Below are 13,422 nucleotides of genomic sequence, written 5' to 3'. Positions count from 1 at the left end.
GTTTACAATTTCAGCAACAACAAGCTATCCGCCAAGAGAAAGTACCAGTGAGTAGAACTGTGGCTGCGTAACCTTTACAACACCAGAGTACATGTCAAAGCACTTGAAATTTGTGTGATCTGCAAGGACTTCCTGCTGCCACCAGATCACTCTACAGCCAGTCTCGTGAAAGAACAAGGGCTCCAACTTGCTGACTACGCATGGGATGGACCTTGCTTTGGCATTGGGAGTCGGGCTATTTCTCGAAGCTGATCATTACTGGGATGCGATGAGTGGCAATGACAGGCACATAAATGACCAACTCATGGAGGTCAAAGCCATTAGCTGGACTGGACAGGGAACAGCACTCACATTATTTACGGCGACCTATGTCACCACTACAGGAGTGATACAGGTGTCCATAAGCTTTCACCACGACAAGCTGTACCAACGGTTGAAGTCATCATGAAAGCTCAGTCATTTGGCGATACAGAACAGAGAAAAAACAGCCAATCTGAGCATTTGATAACCTTGGAGTGTTAAAGGGACACTAAAGAAAAACAAAATCAATTTAGAACAATAAGGTATTTCTTGAACCCTCTTTTTTCCTCAATTTTGTGACAATTACTAGAAGAGAAAATAAAGATCAGAGTTCAATTTGTTTTCAATTTCATAGCATTTTTTTTCCACATTTGCACCAAGTTGGCTCATGAAATTTCCTGAAACTTGCCATGTTCAATCCATGGCCCCTTTAGAACACAATGTATTCCATTTTTACCCCTAAACAATTAACTAGGCCCCAGCAGACGTCATCCAAATCTATGACATCACATTGAACTGGTACGAGAACTTAAAAGCGGCAGCGTCACTCGTTTTTTTCATTTCGTGCCTTTTCTCGTTTACCAAGCCTCTTGCGGTAATAATGTCATTTTTGGTATTGTATAAGGGTAATTTACTAATGCAGGTGAAATCATTTTTCTTTTTCATGTCCGTTTAAATTCCATTAGTGGTGTTGGGCTGCTGAGCACGAGGTCGCGGGATCAAATCCCGGCCACAGTGGCCGCATTTTGATGGGGGTGAAATGCGAAAACACCCGTGTACTTAGATTTAGGTGCACGTTAAAGAACCCCAGGTGGTTGAAATTTCCCGAGTCCCCCCACTACGGCGTGCCTCATAATCAGATCATGGTTTTGGCACGTAAAATCCCATAACTTAATTTAAATTCTATTAGACAACAAAATGGTACTCACATATCCAGAATGCAGTCAATAATCCAGAAATCAGTAATATGTCTGGCGCATCACTCCATTCTTCAGTCTCTCTCAATCATGTTAGGCATAGGGCACAAAAATGCTTTCTGTGTGTTGCTGAATTCTAGGTACACACAGCTTTTCAAAATGTCTGATGGCCTGAAAACTTTTGGTGGAGCCTTTGCTGATATAAAACATGGCTGGATGTGCTCAGGAAAGCGATGGTCCTCCAGCAAAAGGACTTCTCGGCACAGCAGCAAGCAAGTGTGACCTGCCCTCAACAACACACGAACCATTTTTTCTATGCGGAAGAAGCCTTCTGATGTTTGCACAAATGTGCTGTCGCTTTTAGTTGGATTTTTGTAGAGTGTGCTGTGGTACACCTGTTTCTTAAATACAAGTCTCTCATAACACTCAACACCACTGCCATCATAGCCAGTGTCATTGAGAGCTTGCATTTCAGAAACACTGAACGTAGCATGCTTGCTCAGGCCAAGAAGCGTTGCACCACCTTCTTCAACTGCATTCTGGATATGTGGGTGCCCGAGGAAACGATCACAAACTACTCTGTCCTCTTCCGAGATATTTGCAGTGGCGATGAAATGCTCTAAATATTGTCCCATGGCCACCCGCTCGACAATCTGATGGGGCAGGCCATGGGCAGCAGTCACCGACTTTACAAGCCGCCCATTCCCACTTTCAAACGAAAAGGCAGAATGTGCCCACAGGGGCCCCAAGTGTCGAACACTCTCTGCCAGGTGGTAAAGCTGGTGCACATTAAATGTCGCTGCTGTCACACCATACAGTGACTCGCAGCGTGCTGCAAACGTTGACAGGAGGCGCTCTGAAAAGAAAAAAAATTAGAGCAATCAGAACACTGAATTTTTGTGGTGTATAAAAAGCTGGAGGGTCTAGTCACATGTGGTGCTTTTGTTTATATTATGAGTGGATATTTACGGGCACCTCAAAAAGGCAGCACCTTAACAAGCATTTAAATTAAACTTATTGAAAGGAGCAGGGAAGGCATTAGTTTTGATGGAAAAGCATCATATGGCCCATTGAGCATGCCTCGACGGAGCAGAGTGGGCAAAACATAACACCTGGTGCCACGTTAGTGCGCCAGGTGTTGTGTGAGCAGAGAGGGCATCACCACGACACCATGTCACCCTCGCACTCAAAAGTCAGCACGAGGTTTGTATCTCTCTCACCCCCACTAGGCGTAGCTGTTGTGCACGCCTGCTCGCCTTGGTGGCCGTGGTGCTCGTTCAGTATGTAGCAAATAATAAATATTAATAAATGCACTCGTTTTTCAGAAATATAGTCGAAACGATTCCGGTCTACAGCCAACACACTAGTGTAGAAATTGTGGAAAGAAAATGACCCGCATCAATTTAATTGCAAAACTCGAAAAACCACTCAGTTGCGTTCAATTGGACATTAATGCTTTTGCATTGCCATCCTCAGATGTTTGTTAAAAACCTCCTGTCCACTTCCCCAAAAGCAACAAGGGCTCGTGCCACTGCAAGGAAAGTGCACTACTAATGGCTTGGAAGTGACCTCAGCACAAGAGTGATGGGGCAGTGTTGCCAACATTTATTTTTTTCAAGTGAACCAATATGTAAATGCAAGAACTGTTGTAACACAGTTGTAACACATGTAACATGTAGTAGTAACACAGTTGTAACACTACGTGTTACAACATGTGCATTTTATCATGTCCCTATATTTGTGCTGACACAGTGCACTGTTGTGCAGAGACCTACTTCTTAAAGCTGGCATCATTTGAGGCATATTAAGGACCGCATGGTCTGCCAAAATAAAGCATTCATAAAAATATGCTGCTTATTACAAATGTTTTAGTGTGTAATCATAATGTTCCTTCTCTGTCTCAACTTTCACTTTCTTTACCCCTTCTAGCACATTACCTTAACATTTTGACATTGTTTACATCAGATGCAGCTACATGGTTGATATATGAGATGTGATGACATTAAAAGGGCACGAAAGGAAAACTAAATCAGTTTTGACTGACAAACCATGCTTTTAAAACTATTTTTGTTCATTCCACAATAAGTTGATTAATAGTAAGAAAAATGAAGGCCAAACCTCTAATTTCATGCTGAAGCCGCAGATCCAGAACATCAGTGTGATGTCAGAGATTCCGAAGTATTTTCTAATGTCCATAGTGCCACAGTAAACATTCTCGAAACTAGCAAATTTACACAGCCACATAGAAACACACAAACCACTAAGTGGGTGGAACAGCCAAAAAAGCTGGTAGAGCATGGCAGGTATTAAATCTCCTGTGCCTCTCAATACCCCCCTGTTGCACTACACTGCATCACATTAAATAAGATTGTAGAGCATGAACATTTATTTTTACTTTTTTCTGCACTATTTTCAAACCATTTTAAAGCCTGCTCATTATCAGCAGCAGCAGCAGCAGCCTATTTCCATGTCCACTGCAGGACGAAGGCTTCCCCCAGCACCCCTTGCAGTAGCCGATTCCAAGTTGTGCATTTCAAATTTCATAATGTCATCACACCACAACTAATTCTCTGCCATTCTTGACTGCGCTTCCATTCCACTGGCATTGATTCTGTAACTCAAATAGACCACCGGTTATCTACTCTACATTACATGGCTTGCCCAGTGCCATTTTTTCCTCTTAATGTAAACTAGAATATTGGCTACCCCTGCTTGCTGTCTAATTTACACCGCTGTCTTCCCGTCTCTTAATGTTATGCTGAAGTTTTTTTGTTTCATTCCTCACTTTCATAACCTGCTTATTACAAAGTTGGGCAAATTTTGCCAAGGCAAAACTCAATCTTAATGCACCCAAGCTGAGGACCCCCCCCCCTGCCCCCCGAAGGCACATTTTACAACAGGTATCTTTCACTTTTGGTGGACCAAATAACACAATTTACTAAGAATGTATATCAACTACAGAGTAAAGAAATACATGCAAATCGAGTACATATAGCTTGGTGTGCATGTGTGTAATTGCACATGTGGAGTGCCACATAGTTGCATCTGTACACTTCCTTTACTGCATGCCCTCACACTGCATCACTAATCCTTTATCAGTAATCATCTGAGTAGACTAGCCTTTCACAAAGATAAAATTCAGGAGAGGGCCTTACATGATTTTACAAACTACAGAGTAGAGATGTACAACCTACATTTCAGAGTGCATTAAACAATACCCAAAACAAAGAAAGGCGAGCAGAACCAGCTGCCTTCAACGGATTCACTCATATGTGCATTTGTCACTAAAGATACCATAATTGAAATGTATTTCAACAGCATTTGCATTATGAATGAAAAGAGCATAAGTTTACAGAAGTGAGCCTTGTTTTTTGTTTAACATGAGTACTTGCATAATTTCTTGATATCAGTTATTGAATATTACTCATAAATCAACAAACGATTATTTACTGTGCCACTCCCTACACATTATTTATGAAAAAAGATTACAAGCAATTCTAGTGAGCTATGACGTAGATACTTAGCCGACATTTATGCAGTACTTTACCTGCATGGTCTATCTGCTCAGTAGATATCTTTTCTCTAAGCAGAATATGCACAGCCTCTGACAGCTTTGCCAGGTGACGCCAGTAGTCCTGGGGGATCAGGCCATCGAGGCATGGCGGGGCATAGAAAAGAAGCCAGTGCTTCCATTCAGAAGCCTTCCAATGAGCCCTGTCATCGATGCGACGGGGTAGACGTGTGATGCAGTGAGGAGGTTGAATGCTGAGCAAGCGGTTGTTAACTTCTCTCACAGATGATGGGCTGCCTGCATACATAAAAATGGCACTAGGATTTATTATACAAAGTATTTCATTCAACTGACAAGATATTTCTTCAATACAGTAATAGTAAACCCCAAGAATGAAATCACCTTATTCATGGCACGTCTGTCTGTGGAAGTGTGCACACAGGCGAATGCGGCTCTTTTTTGTCATATTTGTTGCATCATCTATTGGAAACCTTGCAATGCATCGGGCAGCACTTCTTTATCAACATATTTAAAAGAATCTGCACGCACTTTACGTGGCACGAAGCACCAAGAGGGCAGCAATGCTTCCTCCCCCATGTGTTTTACATTAAAGGGCACCAAACCCACCAAACCACCTCTGGCATACCTTGGACCATTGGCACTCCCCTTGCAGCCGTCCCTCCTTCATTATTTGTGCTAAGCGACCATATGGTCTAAGGTATAACATGAACCGACTAGCCCAGCAACAAGCTTTATTAAAACACCTCTGACTTTGGTTACACATTTTAAATGAACATGCTGATTGCATAAAGTGTACTGCGATTTTCATCTTTTGCAAAAATGGCAGTGCTACGTGCTATGAGGTTACCAAAAGTTCTAAAGCAATCTTGTGCTCCTCTCCGTGGGGTTTTCCGATCCCTTTGCACATTGTGGCGCCACTATTCGCCTAATAGTATTCTTCTAATACGTGCCATAACATAGCAATAGTTTAAAGGGTCACTGAAATCATTTTCTCATATTTGAATAATTTATACTTAGGTGGTACCTTTTAAAGCACTCTAACAAATTTTGTAACAACACACAGCACCAAGATAGCTGTAAGCAATTATAGATTACTACGTACACTGTAGTGCAAGGGCAAACACATGGCGACCAAAAGGCAGGGACATGGCACTGTGTGTGTGCCCTTTGCACTACAGTGTACATGATGCCATACCGACTAACCCATCAGTCTAGACTCTCCATGAAAGCTGCAGCCTTCGTCCTCTACAACTATTCCACTCTTCTGTGGTTAAATTCGGCATAAAATTGTATGGTTAACATCATGAAGCTGCACACTTGCTGTGAGGGTTTGTGTAATGAAGAGCTCAGAATTTAGACCACCTAAGGTTCTGTAGCATGTACTTAGCTTTTCCAAAGCACAGCACCATTGGAGCATGGTTACTACGGCCATGATAGAACCTATGACAGCGTGCTGAGCAGCTCAATGTCATAGCCACTGAGTCACTGAGGCAATTCTCTCTTGTACCGTACCCTTGTAAACTACTCTAATCTTGTACCCTTCTCTCTAATACACACACATGCAGAAATGCACAAATAAGAGCTGATGCATGGTCCTGGTTCTTAGCCATGTGTACGTTCACGATTTGACAAATGTCTGTTATAGCCTTCCATGTTTCTTTTTTTTGTATGCAAAATGATAACTAATCATTATAATATGCTATTATTGCATATCTGCACTGCCTCATTGCAAGTGTTGCAGGTGGTGCTATGCAAGAAGCAATTAATATACCCACTTAAGTGACATCAGAAGCCATTCAAGCAAGATGAACAGATATAGACGAAAAGCACATACAGCAAAGTCACTGAAATGAGTACGTGTATAATCTGTGTACACTTGAACATGACCATTAATAGTTCAAAGATCATTCCCCTACTAGATAAGAACGAATTTGAACACGGCAGTTACGTAATTAGTTATTAAGAATCGTAATATGTAAAAGCACAAGCTATATTACGGTAGAAGTCATTGCTCATCATCGTTAATCATTCCATGTTATATTATCCCTTAAGAATGCCACAGAAGACATTTGTTTATCGATGGTGCTCTCTTTCATAAATAAATTTTTCCTTCACTTTTCTCTCATTGTACTCATTTGTTTTCTGCTTGTCTTGATAAACTGCTCAATCTGGTTGCTGCTTTGTTCATAATTCATGTATCTGCTTTATATAGTTGCTTTATTAAACCTGCTGCATTCTGCTTTGCTTTGTTTATTATTTAACATGTTTTGCATCAAAGTCTATGCCTCACAGAAGCTCCCTCTGTAAGTGTTTGCTATAATTAAAACCTTGCTTGATTACTGCAAGTATAGGAAGCATGAAACAAAATTTGAAATATACATACCAACATAATACCGTTCAGAACAGTTAGTTGTACTGAACAAGGCCTCAGTTATCTGCCTCGTGACTCCTAGCAGAACACAGTGCATATATTCCACGCTGACTCCCTTGACGAGGTCGAAACCTGAAAAATTACATTCAAAACACATACACTTACTGATCGAAGTCACCTGACAATGATGCTTCTACCAGAAGCCAGGTGACCTGCACCACAGCCCTCAGGCTGACATCAGGTGTTAGGCTGCATACACAGTGCTACCTCCCTGACAGCTTCGCTAAGATAGATATGGAGCAGGGAAGAGCTATCTGCTTAAAGGGCCCCTAAACAACCCTGAGGTCGAAAATTAGGTTACATAAAGGCTGATGTGTACTAGTCCACTATAAACATCATCATCAGCAGCGAATTTTTGCCCACAGCAGGACGAAAGCCTCTCACTGCGATCTCCAATTACCCCCTGTCTTGCACTAGCTGATTCCAACTTGCGTCTGCAGATTTGCTAACTTCATCACCTCACCTGGTTTTCTGCTCTCCTCGACTGCACTTCCCTTCTCTTGGTATCCATTCTGTAAATCTAATAGTCCGCCGGTTATCCATCCTACGCATCACATGGCCTGTCAAGCTCCATTTTTCCCTCTTAAGGTCAACTATAATATCAGCTATCCCCATTTACTCTGATCCACACCGATCTCTTCCTGTCTTGTTAACATTACGCCTAACATTTTTAGTTCCATCACTCTTTGTGCAGTCCTTAACTTGTTCTCAAGCTTCTTTGCTAACCACTAAGTTTCTGCCCCATATGTTAGCACCCGTACAATGCAATGATTGTACATTTCAACGACAGTGGTAAGCTCCCAGTCAGGATTTGGTAATGCCTGCTGTATGCACTCCAACCCATTTTGATTCTTCTTGAAGTTTCCTTATGGTCAGGGTCCCTTGTGAGTAACTGACCTAGGTAAACCATACTCCTGTACACACTCTAGAGGCTGACTGGCAATCATGAATTCTTGTTTCCTTGTCAGGCTACTGAATATTAACTTTTTCTTCAGCATATTAGTCTTCAACCCCACTCTTACACTTGCTCGGTTAAGGTCCTCAATCATTTGTTGCAATTCATCTCCAGTGTTGCTGAAGTATGAACATATGGCTGTAATATTTTGAAATTGTGCAGTAATAGCAAAGTTGCAGGCGTTTGAACAATGAAAGCGCGACTGCCTGTTTCTTGTTCTTCTTCGCTACTCTCCCCACTTGCACTCTCTCCCCCTTATCACATACGCTCACCAACTTTACGCAGCAGTAGAGTGAAAGCTATATCTCGCAACTGCAGGCCAGAACGGTTCCTCCACTGTCCGCCCCTAATCGCCATCCTGACTGAAAGGAAGCTTCATAAAAGGTTCAGTTGTGCACAATGAGTGAGCATCCCTCCATTCTCGGAACACACAGTCTGCTCTTATCAAGTTGGCGCGGTCCTTTCTCAACGACTGACCAGTCACGAGCTTTTACCCCTAGTGACGTCACCTGGAGCACCCTCTTCATGAGTGATGCTGCGATGCACGGAGGAAGCATCGGATAGGCCAGGAGAGAAGCACATGATTGTTTTTTGAATTTGCGGCATTTCCCGCAGCACTTAAGGCTGCTGCATTCGCTAGAGATTATGGCCACAGCATTCACTACGCGACAAGCATGTTTGTTTGAAATGCGTAACAAAATTTTAGAGGTTGTTTAGGAGCCATTTAAGGCTTGATAAACTAGTTTCTTTTTCATCTTAAGACTGTTGAAGCTGATTGTTTGAGACAGCACCAATAAAGGCAGAAATAAATGCCTCTGCATGCTTACCTTTAAGGCTCATTAAAGCCGACGGGCCCTTGAAACCATTCACTGTATTTTCTGTGATGTATGCAATATGCATGTCTCTGATTACTTGGCTGTGTGTCCTTTTCTCAGCTGGCTGGCCAATGTAGCGCATGCCACCTGAAAATAATTAAATGTGAAACTTGCTTGTACACTTTTACAAAGGCACTATACTACATAAAGTATATTTGGTGACAACCAAAGCATTCTTGGGAAGTTTTGCCCACAAAATCACACTGTGCCTGTGGACTATACATCCACAATCCAAAATGTAGTTGCAGAGAGACACACCACTTTTCAATTAGTGCAAATATACCTTGCACTTGCACGTTATTATCTGATGCAAAGCTACAAATTTAAAGGAAAATGTATGTACATGCACACAGTTTATGGTAAAAATTGCTGTGCTGCAGAATAGAATTCTGAGAAGTGAGAGAGCGCTGGATATTACTATTAATTTAAGTGATTGTGATTTAACAGTAGGGAATGATAACTCGTTATTTTTTAAACCGTGCAATTGTATTCATTTGCAGCAAAATGTTAAATAAAATGACTTCGTTGCTTTTGAAGTTTTCGATTTTTATGACCCTGCTGCTGTAGGTTACCTTCACCCCCCTCCCACATTTTCTTGTTTTCTACCAGTTTAACATTGATAACTATGGCAACTATGACGGTAATCCCAACCAAGTGAGACCTGAATGCGAGTCTTTACTAAGCTTGCTAGTCTGCTCGCCACCAATACGGTGACAGTACTTCAAGAAGCACCGCAGTGCAATCGTTCTCAGTAGCAACATAATGCAGTTTGCTTTTAATGGCTATGTGAAACTGCCGCATGTAAGACTTATCCAAGCTTAATGCAGGTATGTGAACACAAACGTGATCACAAAGACTCTCAGCAGCTGTCTGTATTTGTTTGTTGTAGACTTGCTCATATAGGGTTGCCAACTCTTGATGAGTAGACGAAGTTCGATTGGAGAGGGAGGGGGTCTGTCATCGACTGACCCTGTCAGTGATAGCAGCCGCCATTTTGTACATGCAACAAAGTTGCAAAATATTTTTTTTGTCCTACACCATGTCGCGATTTAGCAAGGTGCAGTAGTTGCCTGGCTAAAACAGCCACCAATACAGATGGAGTACTGTGAGTGGTGCAACCATACCAACAGAAGAAAAACCACAACAAAAACTAAATCAACTTTATATTCATGACAATGCAACAGAACACAGTAGAGACAAATCCGTGACTGCGCTCAAGCCATGATAAAATGAAAATTTGGTTGATTGTTTTTAAGGAGAAAGACACAAGGTTGGGACATTTGGCCATTCCAACTAGGTCAAGTCACAACTCTGGACATTTACTCAAAAGTAGGGACTGTTTCATTAAATTTGGGACGGTTGGAAACCCTGCGTTCATAAGACCACAATGCCATACCAAAAATTCTTAACTGTGACATCATGAAAATGAGCAGACATAATTGGCTGGCACATGTATACATATTCTCTTGGAGTTGAAGAGCCAGTGTATTTGGTTCTAAATTCTTAGGTTGTCTCTGACCAAAAGCAGTAGCATGACATCTTACCACTTGTTTCCTTGAAATAAAATAATACTGACAGACTTCGGAGTACCTAATTCTACCATAACAAAAGACCATCATCGGTAACAAGCTCATAACAATCAAATTTTAACCGTAGAAAAAAAGAAGACAACTGTACTGTTTTCTTTCTGCAATAAAAATTACATTGTTTTGAGCGTGTTACTTGCATGGACAAACTGCAAAATGTGCTTAACACATATTTTACATTACCACATTTTGCATATTCCATCATGCAAAATGTGGTAACACAAGGACAGTCATCCCCAGACATGACAAATGCTTGTCCTTGTTGAATGATGTGCACAAAATGAGCAGATGAGCCTCATAATAACATTACCGTGAGCTCGATAGAAATGAGTTTGTCGAGGTAAGCTTACTTTTTTTATGCTTGCTTAGCAAATTTTCCTCTCAGAGGTTATCATTTAAAGTAACACATGGCATAGAAAACTCTTTTTAAGAAGCATGCAGCTTGTCTTTAACACTTCATCCACAGTCAAGGTGAGCCAGCTCTTTACACATACTTTCCAGCAAATATTTTGGACTCAATTACGTGCATAAATATTCTCAAGATCCCACATAAAGCATGCTCGGGTCACATTAGTTGTACTATCTGTCATGACAGTGAGCATCCTTGTGTGCAGCTCCATCTTCTGCTCCAATATTCTGTATATATATATATATATATATATATATATATATACTAGACAGCAAATTTTAAAGTGAAAAGACGTTTGCCTGCATACACTATACCCCGCTCAAACACAATAATCACATTAGTACTACAGTTATAAAAACAGTTTGGAGATATCAATGCATTTCTTACCTTCTCTATGCGTTGCCATCGTAAGGCACCGAGGGCAGCCATGCAGACCGTTGAACTGAAGCATGTTCAAAACAGCAGCACGTGCTGGTGCATCCACAGCACAGCACAGCACAAATACTCTAGACTGGTGCACAGATGATGCAGTCTTCCATGTTATTGGCTTCATACTTCTTACCTGCTCAACAGACTTTGCTAGGAACGTCTGCATATTTGGATGGGTGCTCCCAAACCACAATGCTGTCAGAACCGGATTTTGGAGTCGTGTGGCAGGTGGTAGCTCATTCAATACAATTTGTAAAGGCCACACTGATGTCTTGGAGGACTTGAAGACTGGACTTCCATCTGTGTTGATGGTCAGAGTCAAGTCATCATAGCTCAAGTTTTCAGCTGTGCTAAGCTCACGAAAGCAAGCAGCACTTGTTATGTCAGTGACTGCATCACATCGCTGACTTCTCCTTAACAACCCTTCTTCCAGGCTTTCCTTTGTCCTGTCAATGAGAAGGCCGAGCTGATTTTTTGTGTCCAAAGTCACAAAAAATGACCCTCTTGAATGCACAATGGACACATTTTCTTTGGTGCCACAGACAGTGCATAGTGCATCGCCACTTTCCACAGTCAACACAGCCTTACAAACATCACACAGGTACCAATAATTAACTAAGTCACTTTTCTTTGTGGACCACAGCTTTCTAAATGCGTACTTGTTGCGCGGCAACACGTCAGCTCCCGTGATGCTGTTCACAAGCGCAGCCAGATCGCCCAACGCTGTCCACGTCAAGCCGTGTGCAACTGCAAATGACATGGCCATAGCAGCAGCTCCTGCCTTGGACGTACCAAGGTTTGGCAGCTTTTCAGAGCTGAATGCAGCGAATGTATTCGCCAATATTTCCTCTTCGATGAGGTGCGGCGGCGATCCATCTTCAACAGACACGGCGTGGTCAAAGTCTTCTGCCTCTTCGCGAAACATATAGCTTTCTTCAGACCAGACAGGCGAGGGTTCGCGGGGCACATGGTCGCTTGCGCAGGAAGAAGGTGCGTCATCCACGCACGTAGACGGCTCTGCGCTGCTCGGTGCGCTGAAACAACCCACGCTCTCCTCGCCTGCTTTCCAGCGTCTATAAAACGTCGTTTTGGGCACGCCGAGTTCCTTGCTATGGTGCAAGTACTCCTTGCGCGGCTTCTTCGGCGGAGTGTCCGCCATCGCCTCAATGTGAAAGCGAAAAAACACACGTAATATGTGCCAAACAGCTGCGATACATCAAGCAACTAACCATTAATTGAACACTGAACAAGCAACTAACCATAAATCGAAGACTGAATAACCCTCAATTGGACAGCGCTTGTTTGTGCAAAAGTCAGTCGCCGGTCGTGGCCGCACCTGTCACCATAGAACAAAGAACTAACTGGCTGTCACTGAATGCGCCAAGCACAGCGCATGGCGTCCAGCTTAACCCATCGGATTAATCCTATAGGGTTGCGCAAGCCTCATGCAGGATGTTCATCCGCGCTATCCTCAAGAAGCGGCTCTAGGTCGAATTACGCAGGAATTGAGAAGCACATTTTTACGCACCTCATTCCGTACAATACACGCACACTTAATACGTGCTGTTCCGCCATACTACACTGCTTTGATCATCTGTTGATCGTAACTGAATATAGGCTACTCAATGATCTAATCGCACGATATGTGACGACATCATCATCACACTGATCTCTGGTTTAGGAGAGCACGCAGAACGTGATGGAATGTGGCGGGTTTTATTTATTTATTTATTTGTTTATTTTTTGATGTTCTGTATTTTTCCCGACTAGCACCCTGCCATAGACACTGCCTGCTTTATTAGCAAGCTTCTAAAGCTTAATATTCTTTTTTTAATGCATGTGTTTTGCAAGGAAGAGGTCTCATATCTCTGGATACATAACATTATACAGCGGCTGCACGTCTCATCCTGATTATAGTGCACTAGAAAATTCAGGGTACAGTGAAACCTGAATTTTCGGTCTTTACTATAGTATTCACAAACTATCGT

At 42.2% G+C, this 13,422-nt stretch overlaps 1 protein-coding gene across 1 annotated transcript; it reads right to left on the bottom strand.

Moving 5' to 3' along the window:
* Nucleotides 1-1,201: 1,201 nt before the first annotated feature.
* On the bottom strand, nucleotides 1,202-9,572 carry LOC125942330 (uncharacterized). The gene is made up of 4 exons (XM_049660483.1): nucleotides 8,963-9,572; nucleotides 7,133-7,252; nucleotides 4,765-5,025; nucleotides 1,202-2,073 (listed from the first exon to the last, which is right to left on the bottom strand). Exons 1-4 carry the CDS (start codon nucleotides 9,090-9,092, stop codon nucleotides 1,292-1,294), a joined length of 1,293 nt encoding a protein of 430 aa, XP_049516440.1. The 5' UTR covers nucleotides 9,093-9,572; the 3' UTR covers nucleotides 1,202-1,291.
* Nucleotides 9,573-13,422: the final 3,850 nt, after the last annotated feature.

This window comes from Dermacentor silvarum, chromosome 1, assembly GCF_013339745.2.
Source record: "Dermacentor silvarum isolate Dsil-2018 chromosome 1, BIME_Dsil_1.4, whole genome shotgun sequence".
NCBI classification, from domain to species: Eukaryota; Metazoa; Arthropoda; class Arachnida; order Ixodida; family Ixodidae; genus Dermacentor; species Dermacentor silvarum.
Note: the sequence above shows the minus strand (reverse complement) of the source record. Positions and strands in the feature narration are given on the sequence as shown.